At 36.1% G+C, this 23,505-nt stretch overlaps 1 protein-coding gene across 4 annotated transcripts in view; it reads left to right on the forward strand.

The window, feature by feature from the left end:
* Nucleotides 1-23,505, forward strand: part of NAALADL2 (N-acetylated alpha-linked acidic dipeptidase-like 2) — a 1,240,647-nt gene that overhangs the window by 525,159 nt on the left and 691,983 nt on the right. For all 4 annotated transcript variants that reach the window (XR_825426.1, XM_010841638.1, XM_010841637.1 and 1 more), the window contains exon 3: nt 8,028-8,301. Coding sequence is in view for 3 of the 4 variants with exons in the window: in XM_010841638.1 (XP_010839940.1) it covers nt 8,028-8,301 (274 nt within the window). In the remaining variant the exon portion in view is untranslated. The remainder of the gene's footprint in view (nt 1-8,027; nt 8,302-23,505) is intronic.

Raw genomic sequence — 23,505 nt, forward strand, 5'->3', positions numbered from 1 at the left:
GGACATCTAGGTTGCTTCCATGTCCTGGCTATTATAAACAGTGCTGCGATGAACATTGGGGTACACGTGTCTCTTTCAATTCTGGTTTCCTCAGTGTGTATGCCCAGCAGTGGGATTGCTGGATCATAAGGCAGTTCTATTTCCAGTCTTTTAAGGAATCTCCACACTGTTCTCCATAGTGGCTGTACTAGTTTGCATTCCCACCAACAGTGTAAGAGCGTTCCCTTTTCTCCACACCTTCTCCAGCATTGTTGCTTGTAGACTTTTGGATCGCAGCCATTCTGACTGGCGTGAAATGGTACCTCATAGTGGTTTTGATTTGCATTTCTCTGATAATGAGTGATGTTGAACATCTTTTCATGTGTTTGTTAGCCATCTGTATGTCTTCTTTGGAGAAATGTCTATTTAGTTCTTTGGCCCATTTTTTGATTGGGTCATTTATTTTTCCTGTATACGAGACAGCAAAAGAGACACTGATGTATAGAACAGTCTTTTAGACTCTGTGGGAGAAGGAGAGGGTGGGATGATTTGGGAGAATGGCATTGAAATATGTATAATATCATATATGAAATGAGTCGCCAGTCCAGGTTAGATGCACGATACTGGATGCTTGGGGCTGGTGCACTGGGACGACCCAGACGGATGGTATGGGGAGGGAGGAGGGTTCAGGATGGGGAACACATGTATACCTGTGGCAGATTCATTTTGATATATGGCAAAACCAGTATAATATTGTAAAGTTAAATAAAATAAAATTAAAAAAAACAAATAAACCAATAAACAGCTTTTTCATTATGTTCCTTTTTTTTTAACTGTTAATGATCTGTAGGAAAGAAAGAAAATATGAAAAATTGAATTCAGTGTCTAGAATTCAAATGTGTGTCAGTATATTTAAATACCATGAATTTACTCAGAAGAAGAGAGGATAAATAGGGCTTAATAGTTTCAACTGTGAATCAAATTAAATCCAGATATGTATTGTGAAGTAGTTTGTGTACTAAAGTAGATGTTGTTATTCTTATTTCAGTACTTGGGACAGATCATTTAGGAAAGGAAAAAGGGAAAGTAAAGTAACCTTTATTATATCCCTGGGGGTTCTAGAGTCTGTGCTAAATATGTATGTACATAAAAAATATGTACATACTTTTCATATGTATTTAATGGTCTCAAAAAAAAAAAAAAAGTAACATCTTACTATTCAACAGATTACCATGTGGAAATTGAGGCTCAAAAGATACTCATATGTGCAGTTTCATATAGCTTATATACAAAAGCCAAAATGTAAGCCCTCTTTTACTGAATTCAGAATCCAGTATCTTTACTCTGTGTTCTCCTCCTCTCAAAGCTACTGTCTCTCCCCACCCACACCCACTACCCTCTACCAATCTTTTGTTGACAGTTGGTTGTCCAATTATGTAGATGAAGTATGTCAGAAATATCACCATCAATGCTGCTCATTTCTTCTCTAGCAATAAGCCTCTTTTCTTATTTCTTCATGTATACAACAGAGGTGAAGCTTCTAAATGACAGCTTATTCAAATATCTCAGTTTGCAATATGTTTTTCTTGTCATAACTCTAATTTTCTATTATTTTAACACTTACTTTTCATTTTTCATTTGTGTTTCCATACTATTATGACTTCCAATGACCAAATATCTCTACAGATTGATTTCAATGCATTTCATAAAGATGGGCATATTAGTAGTTGTTTTTCTCATGATTTATGTGATTTACCATGTAATGCATATCATTTAACAGAGAAGATTTCACTCTTGAGTGCTGAAATGAATATGCTCGTGAAAGGTAGTCTTGATTAACAGTGACAAATAACACAAATTCTTACTGATTCTGATTATTGTCCTCATGTAGACATTATCATTCTTTGTGCTGACAATAGCTTTAATGTATTTGTAGTGTCACAGAAAGATAGCATCTAAAAGTTATTTTTAAAATATCAGTATATTAATTCCCCTCATTATATAATGTTATCATTTGAGTCGACCTTGCTGTACTAAATATTTAATTTACTATACTGGAAAATAAATGAAAATAAGTATCAATTATATTTTCAGTGTAGTCTTAACAGTATATTAGTAAAAAAAAAAAATTACCAATTATTTGCTGTGGTTTCCACTTACTAGGGCTTCCCTGATAGCTCAGTTGGTAAAGAATTCACCTGCAATGCAGGAGACCCCAGTTCAACTCCTAAGTCAGGAAGATCTGCTGGAGAAGGGATAGGCTACCCACTCCAGTATTCTAAGACTTTCCTTGTGGCTCAGCTCGTGAAGAATCCACCTGCAATGTGGGAGACCTGGATTTGATCCCTGGGTTGGGAAGATGTCCTGGAGAAGGGAAAGGCTACTCACTCCCTTATTCTGGCCTGGACAATTCCATGGACTGTATAGTCCATGGGGTCACAAAGAGTCAGACACAGCTGAGTTACTTTCACTTTCACACCACTTACTAAGCACAAGGAACTGGAGTTGGGTTTTCAAGATGCATTAAAAGGGATAAGACTCAATATTTGTCCTTAAAAGTTTATTTTTTTAGTTTAGTGAGATACATTAATAATTTTGTGTTAATGTCAAGAATAAGGAATCAAGTTGGTGTTTCAGGTACTTTAAAATATTCTCAATAAAAATGATTATTCTGAAGCATGGAGATCAGTCATTTTTATTATGATCTTCTTGAAATGGAATATGCTTCTCCCAATATTTATTCATTGAATTATACAGTTGTTGGTTTAGTTGCTAAGTCATGTCCAACTCTTGCTAATCCATGGACTGTAGCCCACAAGGCTCCTCTGCCCATGGGATTTCCCAGGCAAGAATACAGGAGTGGGTTGCCATTTCCTTCTCCAAAACCAAGAATCCATGTTAAATTTTAGTACCACCCAAGTTTATGTCATTTTCACTAGAGAACAAACAGATGATATTGAAGACTTATAATGTCCTACTAATTGGATTAACTTGTGTGAATTAACTTTTAGGTTTAGTTTAGATAAATAAGGTGACTTAATTGGTAAGTGATTTTTGACAACTATTTTCCATAAAAACTAGAGAAAGAGTCTCTAAAGCCAGGTACTATTAACAGTAACATTCTTGTGCAGGGATGGTACATTTTGTAAAAGCTTATTAGCTTTCATGCCTTGCATTAGCCTTCATTTTGTTCACATTTCTTCTTTCTAAAACATATTTTTAAACGTTTCATCATGAGATAGTACAATATATAGTCCAAAATATACACAGTATTAACCAAAGATGAAATTATTTCCTATATAAATGTGTGTAAGAAATGAAAGATGAGAAGTTATACCACTGAACTCTTTCTAAATTTTTTTTTTTAATTCGGGTAGTAACAGATGTATTGGCAGTTTTATTTCTGTGTGTCCTAGGTTTTAGTCAAGCTTATTTTACTATTTGTGTCATATCAAGTTAAATTAATGAATCGAGTATTGATTACCAGCTTTATGCTGGAGATCACCAAGCATGGTATCTTGGTGATCTTGGTGATCATCTGTGCGCCTTCCATAATTTGCAAAGCAGACCGCTATGCTCCATGTTCTCCTTGATCATGAGGAGGTATTAAGGTCTCTTTCAGTTGATATACTTCTGTGATAGCTTTTTTTTTTTTTTTTAAATGTGGTATATAATAAGCAGGCAGGTTTTTTGTTTTGTTTTGTTTTGTTTTTTTGCCTTCATATGGTTCTCAAACTCTGAACTTTGGGCTTCTGTATTCTAAAAATAGTTGTTGTGATTTCCCTAAGTCTTATTTTGTCATGAACATAAAGGCCACTTTCCTCTAACTTCACACCATCCAACTTTTAATTACTTTACCCAAATATTATTCTTTATAACACTCTACATTTTCATTACTTTTGGAAAGCATCGAAGTTTAGAAGACTATCTGCTCCTTCTAAATGGCGTGGAAATCTAAAATACAGTGTAGTGGAGAAGAAATCTGACTTACCTAATCCGGGACATTATACAACTTAGTTATATTACCTGACCCTCAAATTTCTTATTTGTAAAGTGGTAACAGTAGATACGTGAGGATATTTTTGCAAGTTGATTATGCACAGTGTTTTCAGTCTCTATAGTAGACATTCAGTACATGATTTACTGTTGATTTGGCATTTTAGAAGGAAAAAAGTAGTGGGGCACATAGTCATGCTTTGTTTGGCATGATGTTAATGGCTGGCTGGTGAGGAAGGTGAGGGGATGATCCTTTACCCTCCTAACTACTTGATTTCTTGCTATTATGTGTGATATAGCTTTGCCATGCATTTTAGTCTTAATATTTCTAAAACAAAATTGAGATAAAGTCAATCTGTGCTGTAGCGTCTTGAAATTTACTGGGCATATACAGTGCATGATTCCGAGAATTTTACTACATTGAATACCCAGTCAAATAACTTTAAAGAAACTTTTGACTTATTAGTATGTGCAAAATATCAAACTGATACAAATATGAGTGTGTGTGTGTGTTATTGGATACACACCTAAGAAAATCTCAGTGAACATTAGTAAATGTGCTATTTGTTTTCTGTGTATTGTGTGTGTTTCTTTAGAGGTTTTTCTTTGACTGCTCATTTACAGTAGAATCTTGGCAGTCCCCCTTATACTAGGAATACTACATGCATCACTTCTTCCAATTCTAACACCAGTGTTGCTCTGCGGCTCATCCAGTAGCAGGTGTTGAACATTGATATAAACAGAATTTTGTCTAGCAGAGCTATAATCCTCCCATTTCCAGTCTCTACTGGCCAATGAAACACTAAAGCCAAGCTTACTTCCAAATTCAAGTCTAAGGCATCACAGTTCATTTGCTTCCTGCCAAAACTATTGGCCCATGGAAACTCTTATTTTAAAAATTAAAGCAGAATGAAAGTTTCTCTCAAATTTCATGTGATTTTAGGTGACACACTCCTAACTTTTCAGCTTTCTCTGAAATTAGTAAATTGAGATTATTTTGCAGTTAATTACTTAATAATATTTCTCTTTGAATATAGCAAACTGCCTAATTATAACAGAACTGTTCACCATGTATCTCAAAATATTTGGGGGGGGAGTTCAGAAAACTGTAAATTCTCAAAACTTGGGCATTTTAACGTTCTAAGGGGTTTGGAATGATTAGTAGATAGAATCATGAACCAACCATTTGTATCAATAAAACTAATTTATGTGAAATAATTTAGATTTAAAGGTTACATAATTTTAGAACACATTACTCATATAGCTTCCTTAAATCTTTTTTCAAGGGGAGTGGTGCAGAAGGCAAGACTCATATAAACAATTTGATAAATTTAAAACAATTTGATTAATTTAAAATTATATTTTAATTTAAAAAGAATTAAAAGTTAATATTAGGAAGATTGGCCTCGAAGAGGTATTTATTAGCTTAATTATTTGGAATGTTGGCAATGGCACCCCACTCCAGTACTTTTGCCTGGAAAATCCCAAGGATGGAGGAGCCTGCTAGGCTGAAGTCCATGGGGTCACTAGAGTCAGACACGACTGAGCGACTCCACTTTTACTTTTCACTTTCACGCATTGGAGAAGGAAATGGCAACCCACTCCAGTGTTCTTGCCTGGAGGATCCCAGGGACGGGGGAGCCTGGTGGGCTGCCAACTATGGGGTCGCACAGAGTCAGACACTACTGAAGCGACTTAGCAGCAGCAGGAAATATTTATTAGGAAATGTTTCTACAATCATTTTCTAAGGGCTGATATTTTTATAACCATGTGTATAACAAAGCTTTGTTAACATAACATATAACATATTTGTTATATTGATATAGTGGTTTTCAGAGTACTATAATACATGTTCCTTTAAATACATCTAACCACCATAGTATGCAAGATTTTGATAAGATAATCTCTATCAGGTAGAGATAATGTATAACATGGTATATCAATAAATATTGAAGAAATATTTATAAAGTAAGTGCAGAAGAAGTAGGATTTGTGTCCTAATTCTTAACTGTTTATCCAGATTTTTTCCCTCTTATATGTTATGGGAATAGTAATAAGTCCTTATAAAGGCTTCATATCTAATACATAGAGGTAGGTGCTCAAGTTTTTGTAATTCTAATCATAAGATTGATATGGAAATTGATACATGTATTTTAATATTAATATGGGAGAGAAAAAATAATGAAGATATTCTTGAGGAAGAACAATTAGAGGACTTGCCATTCTGAATATTGAGCCATATTTTAAGGTAATAATGATTTCAATGGAGTATTGCTATGAAGATGGATCAAAAAGAATGGAATTGACTAAGGAGACTGGCCACACCCAAAGACATGTAGAAATATATATATATATGAAAGAATTGTTATTGCACATGAGTGAAGAATGTAGCAATGGGAACCAGGATGATTATTAATACACACAAAATAATATTGGGTAATATTACATTCATTTCTATCACACCACACATACACACACACATGCATAAATATTCCAGGTAAACACTTAAATGTGAAAAACTTAATTCTTTAAATCTTTTCTGAAAATAACTTCATTACCTCAGATTTGAGACGGATTCATAAAAATGTGCAAACCATTACATTGTATTAACAACAACAACAAAAAAACCTGCACACAAAGGCTTTCTGGAGCAAATGACACCATACTGTGGCCAGAGGATGGTACCATATGTTCTATTCAATAGAAACAAGAAACCACAAACCTCAAAAATTGCACATTAAGATTATAAAATTTTATTTCATCATAAAACAAGACATTGAATATGAAAGAGAAACCAAAAATTGGGAGAAGGTAAGTACCCTGTTGTTGTTCAGTCACTAAGTTATATCCTACTCTTTGCGGCCTCATGGACTAAAGCACACCAGGCTTCCCTGTCCTTCACTATCTCCCGGAGTTTGCTCAGACTCATGACCACTGAAGTGATGATGCCAATCATATCATCCTTTGCTGCCCCTTTCTCCTCCTGCCTTCAATCTTTCCCAGAATCAGGGTCTTTTCCAATGAGTTGTCTCTTCACATCAGGTGGCCAAAGTATTGAAGCTTCAGCTTCAGCATCAGTCCTTATAATGAATATTCAGTGTTGATTTCCTTTAGGACTGACTGGTTTTGTTTGGGGGTTCTTAAATAAGTACTGAGAAAAATAATGTGATGGGCAAAAATAATAAAAAATATCCATACTATTAGGTAATAGTTTAGATAGAAATGTAATGTTTATAGGAAGATAGATACATTTTTTTTTCCCCCAAAACCAAAAAGAGCTGGTCCCTTTATATTCTAGCCCCAAACAAAGCAAAACTTTATTAAATTTTAACATTTTGATTTCCTATGTCTCATTCTTTTCCAGGTTCTATGCATATTTTTAACACAGTTTTTCTGGTTTCTAGGATGTCATAAGCAAAAGTAGTATTACTATGGACTTGGAACAGGTATAGAAATAAATTTACAGACTACATAGCAAGAATACATGAAAATTAACTTCATATTGGTTTGACAGTATGTGGTTGGCTTTAACAGGATATACTGATTTTACTGCATATCATGATTTTCATAGCATCATATAATTTGACATGTAATTTGTATCAAGATTTGCCTCTAAATCATTTTAAATAGCAATAGCTGTGTATTAATCACATGACTTTATATGTAATTATGTTAACTACAATACATAACTGTCTCAGCCAGCATGATCACTCATTTTGGAGCCCAGTTTTAAATAAGATTATGTTGATGTCAATAGAAGGATCAGAACTAATAAAATAATTATTTGGCATTGATTACTCTCCTCTCGGTAGTCCCATAGTCCTTTATTAGTTCTTAATTAAGAGTTTAATTCATTCTGCTTTGATTTTGTATAATTTCTATACAAGCTCATCAGCTCTACCAAACTGAATTTCTTGTGTGGCATCCTGTCTCATTCATCTTTCATATCCTGTATCTATTGATAATAGTTCATATAGTGAACAACCATAACTCAAAAGAATAAAGATTTTCCTGTTTTTTTTTAAGAGTATTTTTTTTTAAATTTCTTTCAGAAATTTGGTACAGCTGTACAAAAGTGAAGATGACATGGAAATTTCAAAGAAGATTAAGACTCAGTGGACTTCTTTGGGCTTAGAAGATGTACAGCTTGTAAATTACTCTGTGTTGCTGAACCTGCCAGGTCTTTCTCCCAGCTCTGTGACTCTGAGCAGCAGTGGCCAGTGCTTTCATCCTAATGGCCAGCCTTGCAGTGAAGAAGCCAGAAAATGGAGCAGCCAAGACCTGCTATATTCATACGCAGCCTATTCTGCCAATGGAATTCTCGAGGTAATATGACCATTTATCTCTGTCATTTACAGTGAAATGAGATTAGAAAACAACAGCTTTCATCTAAATTGAACTAACTGGCAAGATACAGAATACCAAAGTAACCATTAAATGTTCTCAGTGTAGAGGTGCCAGGAAAGGGGAAGGAAGATTTAAATTGCCTGACCCTTGTCATATTTGGAAAGTGAAAACATGTTAGAAGAATTTCATTCAAAAGTGTTGAATGTGTGACTGAGTCATTCACATTTCGCTTAGCTCTTACAGTGCAAATTCATTTTCTTCTTTGGTTCTAAGGAGGCAAGTTTTAATAGATTGATGTGGACAGAAAGAATAGAAATGGAGGCAGTTGTGTTTTGAGATTGTGTATGCACACAAGAAATGAAGTGGAAAATGGATGTGATTATTCACACATTTAAGATTTGATATACAGTGTTTCTGCTTTATGATGGAAAATACATGAAAAAGGGGCCAGGTATAAATTTTTCACTTTAGTCTTTCTAAGTTAGCTGTTTTTTGTTTGTTTGTTTTGTTCTGTTTTTTAATGTGTTTTTCCGGCATTGTGGTTAGGTGCACAGCTTCTAGAGCCATGTGGACTAGTTTCAATTCTCAAATCCCCAGTTATCACTGATAATTAAGCATCTAAGGCTGAGTTTTCTCATCTCTGTAATGGGGATAATAATGGTCCCAGCTTCACAATCTTGTTGTGACAATTGAATTAATAGATGTAAATCGTGGAGGATAGAGCTCAGCCTATTATAAGAAAAATATAGCAGTTAGACTTCAAGCATTTAAATGGTCACTAGTTTCCTTTACCTGGAAAAATCCCATGGATGGAGGAGCCTCCATGGGGTCGCTAGGAGTCGGACACGACTGAGCGACTTCACTTTCACTGTTCACTTTCATGCATTGGAGAAGGAAATGGCAACCCACTCCAGTGTTCTTGCCTGGAGAATCCCAGGGACGGGGGAGCCTGGTGGGCTGTCATCTATGGAGTTGCACAGAGTCGGACACAACTGAAGCGCCTTAGCAGCAGCAGCAGTTTCCTTTATGGGCAAATTTTCCATATTTATGTAAAAGATTTTAATAAACATTTTAATAAACACATTTAGTTTCTTTATAAAGCTGTAAATTTCTTCTATAGATTTTGTGTGAATAAAATGATGTTTCTGCTAATTATTGACACAGCTTTTTAAGATTCTAATTTATGATTAAGTCAGAATAAGATGATTAATTTAAATCATTTAGAGTTACATTGCATAAATATAGGCTTGTTTCTAAACTTTTGTTAATTTATGGGGAGAGACAGTTAACTGATCCTTCAGCACTGTTTTTGTTCTGTGTTTTAACATCGTTGACATCTAGCATATCTACTACACATAACCAGCACCATCTTGCAAGTCTTTTTATTAATTAAAAGTTAATGTAATATTAAGTGTAATAATTCTAGTGTAGGACTCATGGTTTGATTTGATCACTATACCCTATTTCTGATAGGCAATAATAGAAATGTACCTGCATATTAGTAGAAATAGAAGGAGGCTGCTAGCTTTCTTTCTTTGGTTCAGAAACTTCAGTCTTAAGTTGAGATTCTAAAGTTAACGCACAGATTTTCTCTCAGACTCCCAAACCTGTGTAAGTGAAAGTCGCTCAATTGGGTCAGACTCTTTGCAACTCCATGGGCTATACAGTCCATGGAATTCTCCAGGCCAGAATACTAGAGTGGTTAACCTTTCCCTTCTCCAGGGGATCTTCCCAACCCAGGGATTGAACCCAGGTCTCGCACATTATGGGCGGATTCTTTACCACTGAGCTACAAGGAAAGCCCAAAATTCCAGGCTCCTACTTATTCCAGTTGATTTAAGTATATCAGAGTCATCTCCTTCCCTAAACAAAGCACATCCCAAACACCGAACAACAATAAAATCCCAGAAGATTGAAAAGGTCCTTGGAATCACCCCCATTTATTTTCTTTTCAATTTCCTCTGGCAAACATTCATTATTCCTTGACTGAGCTGATAGGGAAAAGTCAAGAAACTATAACTTGTATCTCTGTTGTCTCTGTATGGACGTCTCTAATAATCCTCTGGACACACTGAATTGTTTTTTGTATTCCTATGTAATCATATCTCTGATTATTATACATTTATCTTATCGATTATGTGTTTAAATTTTCTGTTTCATATTTTAAAAAATCAAGGTGTACTATAGAATCGTGGAGGTACTTAACTGTTTGTGATGTGACAAGTCATGGAACCCTACACTCTTGGTGGGACTGTAAATTGGTACAGCCACTATTTAAAACAGTATGTAGGTTCTTCAGGAAAACTAAAAATAGAGCTACCATGCTGCTGCTAAGTCACTTCAGTCATGTCTGACTCTGTGTGACCCCAGAGATGACAGCCCACCAGGCTCCCCCGTCTCTGGGATTCTCCAGGCAAGAACACTAGAGTGGGTTGCCATTTCCTTCTCCAATGCATGAAGGTGAAAAGTGAAAGTGAAGTCGCTCAGTCGTGTCCGACTCTTAGCGATCCCATGGACTGCAGCCTACCAGGCTCCTCCGTCCATGGGATTTTCCAGGCAAGAGTACTGGAGTGAGGTGCCATTGCCTTCTCCAAGAGCTACCATATGACCAAGCAATTCCACTTCTGAGTATATTTTCGAAGAAAATAAAAACGCTAACTTGAAAATATATACCCACCCCAGTGTTCATAGAGATGGTATTTTACACATACACACAAACACATAGACAGTGGTATGTTACTCAGCCATAAAAAATGAAATTTTGCCACTTGAGACAACATGGGTGGACCCGGACAGCATTAGGCTTAGCGAAATGTCAGAAACAGAAAGACAAATACATTATTTTATCACTTATGTGTGGAATATAAAAAATAAAATGAATAATATAACAAAACAGAAAAAAAAACCTCATAAATGTTGAGAACAAACTAGTGGTTACTAGTTGGAAGAGGGAAAGGAAAGGGAAAGATAGGGGATTAATAAGTATAAACTACTATGTATAAAATAAATAAGCTACAAAGATGTAGGGCATAGGAAATATAGCCAATATTTTATAATGACTTTAAATGATGTATAATCTATAAAAATATTGAATCACTATGTTGTATACCTGAAACTAATATAATATTAACAATTATACTTGATTTTTTAAGAAACTAGCATTTTTAATAAAGAAATATTGGAAAATTAAAAATATGACTATTAAAAAGGAGAAATAAAGTTAGCTATAGATGTAGAAATGTATTCTATCTTTGAAATATTGGGCCTAGATAGGAAGAAATAATATTAAAAGAACTAAAATGCAATTATGGATAAAACAAATACCTTGTATTTGAAGAACATATTTAAGAAGTTAACTGCAAATTAGATGAAGTTGTTGGTATTAAGAATTTTTTAGAATTATTTTACCAATTCAAATCTGTTATACTAAGTACATAATAATTTAAATATTTATATACATAATAAAGAATACACCCCTCTGGTGGCTCAAATGATAAAGAATCCACCTGAAATGCAGAAGGCCCAGGTTAGATCCTTGGGTTAGAAAGATCCCCTGGAGAAAGGAATGGCTACCCAATCCACTATTCTTGCCTGGATAATTCTAGAGAGAAGCCTGGTGGGCTACAGTTTATGGGGGTTCACAAAGAGTCAGATACGACTGAGCAACTAACCACTTCACTTCATGTTAATATTGATTTGTTGAATTCATACTATATCACTATGTTAGTATTATAATTTTCAAAAGCAATTTCTAGGTGACTATTTTATATGCATAGGGAATGCTTGCATATATTTTATATACATGTTTTAGATGGATGTATTAGTGAAACTCATATATTCTAGTTAATAGGATACTGGTGAATTTTCCATGTTTCTTCAGGATATTTCCTAATTCAAATTAAGCTTGAGAGGTTGCTGCTGATGATACAGGCATACATACTTTTTGATTTTGAGTTCATTGTGTTTGCATGAATTTCTATCAGGCAGAGCCATTATCAAGTTCTTAAATTATTCTAGTCTGACTGCCAGCCAAGCTTCTCACTACTTTTGCTTTTGACAAGGTTATTTGTAGAAGAGGCGTACCCTTTTTCTTTGAAGAGATGTCATGTTCATTCATCATATGACTGTTTTGTATAAGCTTCCAATTTTTGCTTTCTGGTAACAGTCTAAACAGCATTTGTGATATCTGAGATCTACTTTGAAAACCTACTTAGTGTCAGCATGATGGATGGTGTACTTTGCAACTTCTTTGTAATTCATTGTGCACCAGAAAGGTGACATTGTTTACCCCATCATAATGACAGGTGGGTCAGTAAAATGGTTCTAAGGAGAGTTGCCCTGTCAGATGCAAAATATATATTAAAATGGATACATAAATAATTTAGCATGAGTGAGGTTAGTTACTGTGGAAAATTCTTAAAGAGATGGGAATACCGGACCACCTGCCCTGCCTCCTGAGAAATCTGTATGTAGGTCAAGAAGGAACAGTTAGAACTGGACATGGAACAACAGAGTGGTTCCAAATAGGAAAAGGAGTACATCAAGGCTGTATATTATCACCCTGCCTATTTAACTTATATGCAGAGTACATCATGAAAAATGCTAGGCTGGATGAAGCACAAGCTAGAATCAGGATTGCTGGGAAAAATATCAATAACCTCAGATATGCAGATGGCACTACCCTTATGGCAGAAAGTGGAGAACTAAAAAGCCTCTTGATGAAAGTGAAAGAGGAGAGGGAAAAAGTCGGCTTAAAACTCAACATTCAGAAAACTAATCATGGCATTTGGACCCATCACTTTATGTCAAATAGATGGGAAACCATGGAAACAGTGAGAGACTTTATTTGGGGGGTTCCAAAATCACTGCAGATGGTGACTGCTGCCATGACCTTGGAAGAAAGGCTATGATCAACCTAGACAGCATATTAAAAAGCAGAGACATTACTTTACCAACAAAGATCTGTCTAGTCAAAACTATGGTTTTTCCAGTAGTCATGTATGGATATGGGAGTTGGACTATAGAGACAGCTGTGTGCTGAAGAATTGATGCTTTTGAGGTGTGGTGTTGGAGAAGACTCTTGAGAGTCCCTTGGACTGCAAAGATATCCAGTCAGTCCATCCTAAAGGAGATCAGTCTTCAATATTATTTGGAAGGACTGATGCTAAAGCTGAAACTGCAATACTTTGGCCACCTGATGTGAAGAACCAACTCATTTGAAAAGACCCTGATGCTGGGAAAGATTGAAGGTGGGAGGAGAAGGGGACGACATTGGATGAGATGGTTGGATGGCATCACCGACAAGATGGACATGAGTTTGGGTAAGCTCCACGAGTTGGTGATGGACCGGTAAGCCTGGTGTGCTCTCTGCATAGGTTTGCATAGAGTCAGACACATCTGAGTGACTGAACTTAACTGAACTGAAATTAGTTTCAGGGAGTAATAGTGATTTATATTTTTATTAATGGGAAATATCAGCTGTATATCATCATAATGGTAAGACACTGATAGTTCTGACAATGTCTAGTCAGTTTTATAAATAGTATATATGGCTTTATATAATTTCCATGCAATTGTTTCTTTTGTCCTTTGTGAACCCCATGCAGATACAGAAAAACAATGGGAACAATTAATATTTATTTAATAAAAGTTGGTCACATTGGGTCTACCATGTTCTTATTTTGAATAAAGGATTTGTTTTTAATCCAATACACTTTATGAATTTTTGAGTTTTCTTTCTGTTAAGCATTATTTTGCATTTGAAAGAAAAGCCAAGTGATGCAATTCTATGAAGAAACATTTTCAACAACTCATTTACTGTGCATGAAATATTGTTACCAACACACTTAATACTATCCCATTCCTCAGAAAGCATAGTTCACTAGCCCAAACTAGCAACCTTCCATATTATCTGCACACCCATGGTTTGGTTACTTCAATTCTCTAAGCTTCAAGGTCCTCATCTGTAAAAGAGGAATAATTATAGTACCTCAAGTGATTGCTGTGGGCAAGAAATGATAGAAACCATATAAATGGTCTGCTACTTAGAAGTATTGAATAAATGTTACCTATTGCTGTGATTAGTAGTTGATAAAAGGATACACCTTCAAATGGGAGAAATTAAGAAAATAGTAGAACTGTATATCATAAAATTTGGAGTACAAATTTTTAACATATTGTGTGAATATAAGTTTCCTATCTTCTATTTAACAAAACAAATATTAGTAAGGGAGGAAAATGCCTTAAGCATGAATACATAGTAAAATACATATAATCCCTGACTATATTTTTTCTTTTAAAACTGAAAGCTCTAATAAAAGAAATATTTCATTTTTGAATGCAGAATGACAAACATGTCAATTTGGGACTGAAGAGAGTTCCTTGTCTTTTTTTTTTGTAAAATATCAAGACCTAGTATATTAACACATGATATCTGAAAACTACATCAAATATTTTGTCAAAAAATCTGAAGAGAGAAAATAATAACTGGCATGGAATCCTTGGATAACTTGTAGTCAGGTGTCTATTTTCTCATGGCTGGGAAAATCTTCTTCTTTTATTTTTAATATTATCAAGCAAAGGCAAACTTAACAGTGTTATGGCAGAAGGAAAAGCTATATGCATTTACCTCTGAATTCTTTTTGTTACAGATAAAAATATCAGAAAGCTAACAGAACAGACTGAAATTATATTGTTTTTCTGGGTGTGAAAATGAATCTATACTCTCACAAACAGAAATGTGAGCTTGGAGCAGTTTTTCAATATTGAAAAGGATTTTGCATTTTATTTGTCCCCCCTCTTTTTTCTCTTGTGGAATCCATCTTTTGGTCAACAATGCACAACAGTGTGAAATGAATGGTTTTGAACACAGTTATATGTAAGAGGTTCACTTTTTGAACTCTGTAGAAAATCCCTTGGTTTAATATGATCTTCTGTTTCTGATTTCATGCGGAGAAGGTGATGGCACCCCACTCCAGTACTCTTGCCTGGAAAATCCCATGGACGGAGGAGCCTGGTAGGCTGCGGTCCATAGGGTCGCAAAGAGTTGGACACGACTGAGCTACTTCGCTTTCACTTTTCACTTTCATGCAGTGGAGAAGGAAATGGCAACCCACTCCAGTGTTCTTGCCTGGAGAATCCCAGGGACGGGGGAACCTGGTGGGCTGCCGTCTATGAGGTTGCACAGAGTCGGACACGACTGAAGTGACTTAGCAGCAGTGAAGTAACTAAGTTAGCAGAAGAATTTCATAATTGGCTGATTTTTCCCCAAATTAATCCATGTGGTTAGTTTTCACATATTTAAGGTATATATTATTCCTGGATTTAAAATTTAGATAGAAACATATACAAATAAAGAAGTGATCTATCATAACATAGCATCCATAGTTAAATATTTGTTAGGGAGATTGCATCTTATTCCCAGGAAAAATCAAAAGCTTACTTTATGAAATAAAAGTTTACAGCAAAGACAGCTGAATTTTCCTAAACAGTTAAAGTACACTGGACTATTTTTCTCCATCTTCATTAGAAGAAATGTGGTGTTTTGACTCAGAAGATGTTTGCCTACAGATTGCTAATTTGACCAGTTATTTCTAAAGATTTTGCATCACCATAACTATATGATAGAACATTCTAGGTTAGAATTATTAGTTTTAATATGAATATGCTTATTTAACTTATATGCAGAGTACATCATGAGAAATGCTGGGCTGGAAGGAGCACAAGCTGGAATCAAGATTACGGAGAGAAATATCAAGAACCTCAGAGATGCAGATAACACTACCCTTATGGCAGAAAGTGAAGAACTAAAAAGCCTCTTGATGAAAGTGAAAGAGGAGAGTGAAAAAGTTGGCTTAAAGCTCAACATTCAGAAAACTAAGATCATGACATCCGGTCCCATCACTTCATGGCAAATAGATGGGTAAAGAGTAACTGATTTTATTTTTCTGGGCTTCAAAATCACTGCAGACGGTGATTGCAGCCATGAAATTAAAAGACACTTACTCCTTGGAAGGAAAGTTATGACCAACCTAGACAGCATATTAAAAAGTAGAGACATTACTTTGTCAACAAAGGTCCATCTAGTCAAGGCTGTGGTTTTTCCAATGGCCATGTATGGATGTGAGAGTTGGACTATAAAGAAAGCTGAGCACCGAAGAATTGATGCTTTTTTGTTTTTGTTTTTGTTTTTTTTAAATTTTATTTTATTTTTAAACTTTACATAATTGTATTAGTTTTGCCAAACATCAAAATGAATCCATCACAGATATACACGTGCTCCCCATCCCGAACCCTCCTCCCTCCTCCCTCCCCATACCATCCTTCTGGGTCGTCCCAGTGCACCAGCCCCAAGCATCCAGCATCGTGCATTGAACCTGGACTGGCATCCCGTTTCACACATGATATTTTACATGTTTCAATGCCATTCTCCCAAATCTTCCCACCCTCTCCCTCTCCCACAGAGTCCATAAGACTGTTCCATACATCAGTGTCTCTTTTGCTGTCTCAAATTGATGCTTTTGAACTGTGGTGTTGGAGAAGACTCTTGGGAATCCCTTGGACTCCAAGAAGATCCAACGAGTCCATCCTAAAGGAGATCAGTCCTGGGTGTTCATTGGAAGGACTGATGTTGAAGCTGAAACTCCAATCCTTTGGCCACCTGATGCGAAGAGCTGACTCATTTGAAAAGACCCTGATGCTGGGAAACATTGAGGGCAGGAGGAGAAGGGGATGACAGAGGTGAGATGGTTGGATGGCATCACCAACTCAATGGACATGGGTTTGGGTGGACTCAGAGTTGGTGATGGACAGGGAGGTCTGGCGTGCTGCAGTTCATGGGGCTGCAAAGAGTCGGACACGACTGAGAGGCTGAACTGAACTGAATATGATTTTAAGCATACCTCTTATAATGTTGTGATAAATTAACTTTCTTTGCAGATTTAATTTATAGTTTAATTTCCATAAAATGCCAGTAAACGGTTTACAAATAAGGTTTACCTCATTTCATTGGATGCTGCAAATTTAGTCTTTTCAGAACTAGAGAGATCTGTGTTAAGGTCAAGCCTTAGATTTATGCACTATTTAAGTACACTAATATAAATAATTCTAAAGGAAGCAGAATTCTATCTCAAAAATGGTCTTCAGAAGGAATTCTCTTGAATGAATTTGCAACTCTTTTGATACTCTTACTTTAAGACATTGAGTATCATTTATTAAATAAAGTACCCTTTGCTTATTAATCTGTTTTTCGTTATATTTTATTTTGATACTGGAACATAAACTAATATAGAATTTAGCCTGCTGGCCACATACTGAGTGCCTTTTTACACCGATCACAGGGGCAAAATGATATATAAGAATCTTTGGACACTGCCCACATGTAACTGACAGTCTAATAGGGGAAACTGGCAGTTAGGTAAGCAATTACACAACTTCATGGTGCCAATCTGCTATTAACATTAGCGTATTACCTAAATATTTTAGACTCTGTTTCCTCATCTATATAGTGGGCAGAACTCTCTACTAAACATGAATGTTCTGAAGATACTGAAAGCAACTGATAATCTGCATGGTTAAATGTGCTGTTGCTGCTGACTCAATGGACATGAGTTTGAGTAAACTCTAGGGGATAGTGAAGGACAGGGAAGCCTGGTGCTCTACAGTCCTGTTGGATATGACTGAGACACTGAACAATAAATCTAGTATACATTCTTACCCCAAATTTACATTATTTTGCCTGTTGACTATGAAGACTATCAACTTAAATATGCAAATGTAATCCTAACAGAATATTGTTTTACTTGAGTTAAATTTCCATGTTATTTTAACTTAATTTTCTCTCCTTTACATCAGTTCAGTCACTTAGTTGTGTCAGACTTTGTGAACCCATGCACTGCAACACGACAGGCTTCCCAGGCTTCCATCACCAAATCCTGGAGCTTACTCAAACTCATGTCCATTGAGTTGGTGATGCCATTCAACCATCTCATCCTCTGTTGTCCCCTTCCCCTCCTGCCTTTGATCTTTCCCAGCATCAGGGTCTTTTCAAATGAGTCAAATCTTCGCATCCAGTGACCAAAGTATTAGAGTGTCAGCTTCAACATCAGTCCTTCCAATGAATATTCAGGACTCATTTTCTTTAGGATGGACTGGTTGAATCTCCTTACAGTCCAATGGAGTCTCAAGAGTCTTCTCCAACACCACAGTTCAAAAGCATTGATTCTTCGGAGCTCAGCAAATTTTATAGTCCAACTCTCACATTTATACATAACTACTGGAAAAACCATAGTTTGGCTAGATGGACCTTTGTTGCCAAAATAATGTCTCTGCTTTTTAATATGCTATCTAGGTTAGTCATAGCTTTTCTTCCAAGTAACCAGCATCTTTTAATTTCATGACTGCAGTCACCATCTGCAGTGATTTGGGAGCCCCCCAAAATGAAGTCTCTCAATGTTTCCATTGTTTCCCCATCTATTTGCCATGAAGTGATGGGACTGGATGCTATGATCTTAGTTTTCTGAATGTTGAGTTTTAAGCCAACATTTTCACTCTGCTCTTTCACTTTCATCAAGAGGTTCTGTAGTTCTTCTTTGCTTTCTGCCATAAGGGTGGTATCATCTTCATATCTGAGGTTCTTGATATTTCTCCCAGCAATCTTGATTCCAGCTTGTGCTCCTTTAGATAGATAAACATTATATATCAGCCGAATGGATTATGTGTCCCAGCTTCATGCTGAATGTCTTAGTTTAGCACACAAGCTGTTGTCTCTTCTTATTGGTTGGGAGCCCATTTTAACTGATTAGGTCTACAGCTATCCAAACTAGTAAATATTTTAAATACATGTCATTTAAATTATTAAGACCTAGTTCATATTAAAAACTAAATATTTATATAGCTGCATGCTGATGCCAACCCCATCTTAATTGGTCTCTATTAGCTAGAATAGTATTTAGAGGCGTTAGAAAGGGTGATGATTGATTAGTGATGTCTGCCATACCTCAAGGGTGGGAGGAAGCAGCATTGGATTTCATGTTTTAAATGTGATTTTCAGAATAAGATCTATGATGGAAAACCCTTTAGTTCACTTGAAAAAGGAGAGCTAATAAAATGTTAACAATCTTCGAATTCTGAACTCTTCATTATTCAGTTGAGTTCAGTCACTCAGTCGTATCCTACTCTGCAACCCTATGGTCTGCAGCACACCGGGCTTCTCTGTCCATTGACAGCTCTCAGAGTTTACTCAGACTCATGTCCATTGAGTTGGTGATGCCATCCAACCATCTCATCCTCTGTCATCCCATTCTTCTTTTGCCTTCAGTCTTTCCCAGCATCAGGGTCTTTTCAAATGAGTCAGTTCTTCGCATCAGGTGGCCAAAGTATTCGAGTTTCAGCTTCAACATCAGGCCTTCCAATGAATATTGAGGACTGATCTCCTTTAGGATGGACTGGTTGGATCTCCTTGCAGTCCAAGGGACTCTCAAGAGTCTTCTCCAACACCACAGTACAAAAGCATCAATTCTTCAGCACTCAACTTTCTGTATAGTCTAACTCTCACATCCATACATGACTACTGGAAAAACCATAGCTTTGACTAGGCAGGCCTTTGTTGGCAAAGTAATGTCTCTGCTTTTTAATATGTTGTCTAGGTTGGTCATAACTTTCCTTCCAAGGAGTAAGCATCCTTAAGTTTCATGGCTGTAGTCACCATCTGCAGTGATTTGGAGCCCCAAAAAATAACATCTGTCACTGTTTCTACTGTCTCCCCATCTATTTGCCATGAAGTGATGGAACCAGATGCCATGATCTTAGTTTTCTGAATGTTGAGCTTTAAGCCAACTTTTTCACTCTCCTCTTTCACGTTCACCAAGAGGCTCTTTAATTCTGAGCTTTCTGCCATATGGGTGGTGTCATCTGCATATCTGAGGTTATTGATATTTCTCCTGGCAATCTTGATTCCAGCTTGTGCTTCCTCCAGTCCAGCATTTCTCATGATGTACTCTGCATATAAGTTAAATAAGCAGGGTAACAATATACAGCCTTGAAGTACTCCTTTCCCAACTTGGAACCAGTCTGTTATTCCATGTCCAGTTCTAACTGTTTCTTCCTTACCTGCATACAGATTTCTGAAGAGGTAGGTTTTGTGGTCTGGTATTCCCATCTCTCTCAGAATTTTCTACAGTTGTAGTGATCCACAGTCAAAGGCTTTGGCATAGTCAGTAAAGCAGAAGTAGATGTTTTTCTGAACCTCTCTTGCTTTTTCCATGATCCAATGGAAATTGGCAATTTGATCTCTGGTTGTTCTGCCTTGTCTAAATCCAGCTTGAACATCTGGAAGTTCACAGTTCCCGTACTGTTAAAACCTGGCTTGAAGAATTTTGAGCATTACTTTACTAGTGTATTTTTTTACTAGCTATCTTTTGTTTTAGAAAGGATAACAGTAAACAGGGAAGATGATTTTGATGTTATGTTTTTAATAAGCATAAGCACTTTAATTTGAAGAATATGCAAAAGCTAGATTATGTAAGATAGTAAATTTTTAAAGTAAAACTTGTATTTAGATGAATAGTACTTCTGATAACCCTGTATTTTGTCAGGATGAGAACTGCTTGGGTTTACTATTTCTGACTTTGAGTAGAAAATTACTGTTTTAGTTAAAGCAGGCTTTTCAAACATTCTGTACATTCAGAATCTCTCTTAGAGAATAACTAGGAGGATTCAAAGTGATTGATTTGGTTGAAAATGTCAATTCTGAAAAATTCAAGGCATACATAATTTCATAAGCATGAATAAATTTTGCTACCACAGGTAGAAAGAGAAACATGGCACTGGATTGTTCCTCAAAGTGGAGCCCGGGCCTCAGCAGGTGGCGCACCCCAGAAACACTTCTCTGACCTTGCTACTTTCTGTTGTTCTGTTTATTTTATTCAGTTGATTACAGACTATACCAATTCTATGCATTTCTCTTGTTCATTCTCTTCTGTTGCTTCCTCTCAGAATAATCTTTCCATTTTTCCATACAACATTTTATGTTATAGGTCACTTTTTAATGTTTTGATTTTTAGGCATTTCTCATTATTTTAAGCATTGCTCATTATCTTCTAATTGCATATTTTACAATGAATGGAAGATAATTGTATTTTAATATTCATTTCTAAATTGTTCTATCCTTTTAGCTGTTTTTTTATGTGACCCACTACTATTTTAATTCTAATACTTTTTTCTTTTTTAACTATATATATATATTTTTTCTACTTCAATTGTTTTTTTTTAATTTCTTTGTTCTAAAATTAACATATAAACTTTAAATAAAAGTTAATGTGTGGACTTTTTAACATTTCTTTCTGGTTAAAAAAACCAGATATTTCTGTCTTATTTTGCAACTCTGATTTACACTTTGCTATGCATCAGGGGAAAACTGGTGCATATAAAGTGAATAGTTCAACAAGCACCTAGGTTCCTATTCACTTGGAATTTCCCAAAGACTACTCAGAGGTGATTTAATCCTGGTGTTTGAATGTAAACTTAGTACCCCAGCTGGGTAAATGAACAATTTTCTAGTGTGACAGAATGCATACAATAAGAAGAGGTTCACTGTAGCAACAAGAATGGTTGGGAAAAAATGGCTTGGCATTGTATCATATTGCTGTATATAGATTTGTCTCAGAAAAATTCAGTGCTTTCTTGCAGCTGTGTATGTATAAAGATACAAGTCTTAAGAGAGGAAGAAATAAATCACTCTGGGGATCAAAAGTAGATAAGTTCACATAAAATTGGCTATCAGAGAGCTACAGTTCATCAAGTAGCTAATATTTGAAATGGATTTTAAAATATTAGTAAATTTTCCCACAGGTGCTAATGAATGTAATGGCAAAGGAAATATTTCATGCCACAGATGTTCCTTAAATAGATTTACCCATCTCTTGTTGGTGTTCGTATATTCTTCAAATGAGCCTTCTGTGGAGGGACTTTGTATACAACTGATTGAATATGTTAGTGCCAGATGAGAAGGATGGGAAGTTAGACATCTAAATTCTTCATCTCCATTCTTTCATTATTTATCACAACGAAATTTTTTAATCAACACCTCGACATAGATATGCTATATTTTGAAACAGCAAATTGTGTATTATAATTTAATCATTGGAAAACATCAGTTCAGTTCGGTAGCTCAGTCATGCCCGAATTTTTGAGAACCCATGAACTGCAGCACATCAGATCACCTTGTCCATCACCAACTACCAGAGCTTGCTCAAACTCATATCCATTGAGTCAGTGACATCATCCAACCATCTCATCCTCTGCTGTGCCCTTCTCCTCCTGCTTTCAATCTTTCCCAGCATCAAGGTCTTCTCCAATGAGTCAGTTCTTCACAACAGGTGGCCAAAGTATTGGAGTTTCAGCTTCAACACCAGTCTTTCCAATGAACACCCAGGACTGATCTCCTTTAGGGTGGACTCGTTGGATCTCCTTGCAGTCCAAGGGACTCTCAAGAGTCTTCTCCAACACCACAGTTCATAAGCATCAGTTCTACAGCACTCAGCTTTCTTTATGATCCAATTCTCACATTCATACATGATTATTGGAAAAACTGTAGCTTTGACTCGACAGACCTTTGTCAGCAAAGTAACATCTCTGCTTTTTAATATGCTGTCTAGGTTGATCATAGCTTTTTCAAAGAGCTCTTCAAGGAGCAAGTGTCTTTTATTTAATGGTAGCAGTCACCACCTGCAGTGATTTTGGAGTCCAAGAATATAAATTCTGCCACTATTTCCATTGTTTCCCCATCTATTTGCCATGAAGTGATGGGATAGGATGCTGTAACCTTAGTTTTCTGAATGTTGAGTTTTAAGTCAGCTTTTTCACTCTCCTCTTTCATTATCATCAAGAGGCTCTTCAGTTCCTCTTTGCTTTCTGCTGTAAGGATGGTGTCATCTGCATATCTGAGGTTATTGATATTTCTCCTGGCAATCTTGATTCCATCTTGTGCTTCATCCAGCCCAGCATTTCGCATGATGTAATATGTATTTAAGTTAAATAAGCAAGGTGACGACGTATAGCCTTGACGTACTCCTTTCCCAATTTGGAACCAGTCTGTTGTTCCATGTCCAGTTCTAATTGCTGCCTCTTGACCCACATACAGATTTCTCAGCAGGCAGGTAAGGTGTTCTGGTATTCTCATCTCTT

The sequence above is a fragment of the Bison bison genome, unplaced genomic scaffold (assembly GCF_000754665.1).
Source record: "Bison bison bison isolate TAMUID 2011002044 unplaced genomic scaffold, Bison_UMD1.0 scf7180017864164, whole genome shotgun sequence".
In the NCBI taxonomy this organism is placed as follows: domain Eukaryota; kingdom Metazoa; phylum Chordata; class Mammalia; order Artiodactyla; family Bovidae; genus Bison; species Bison bison.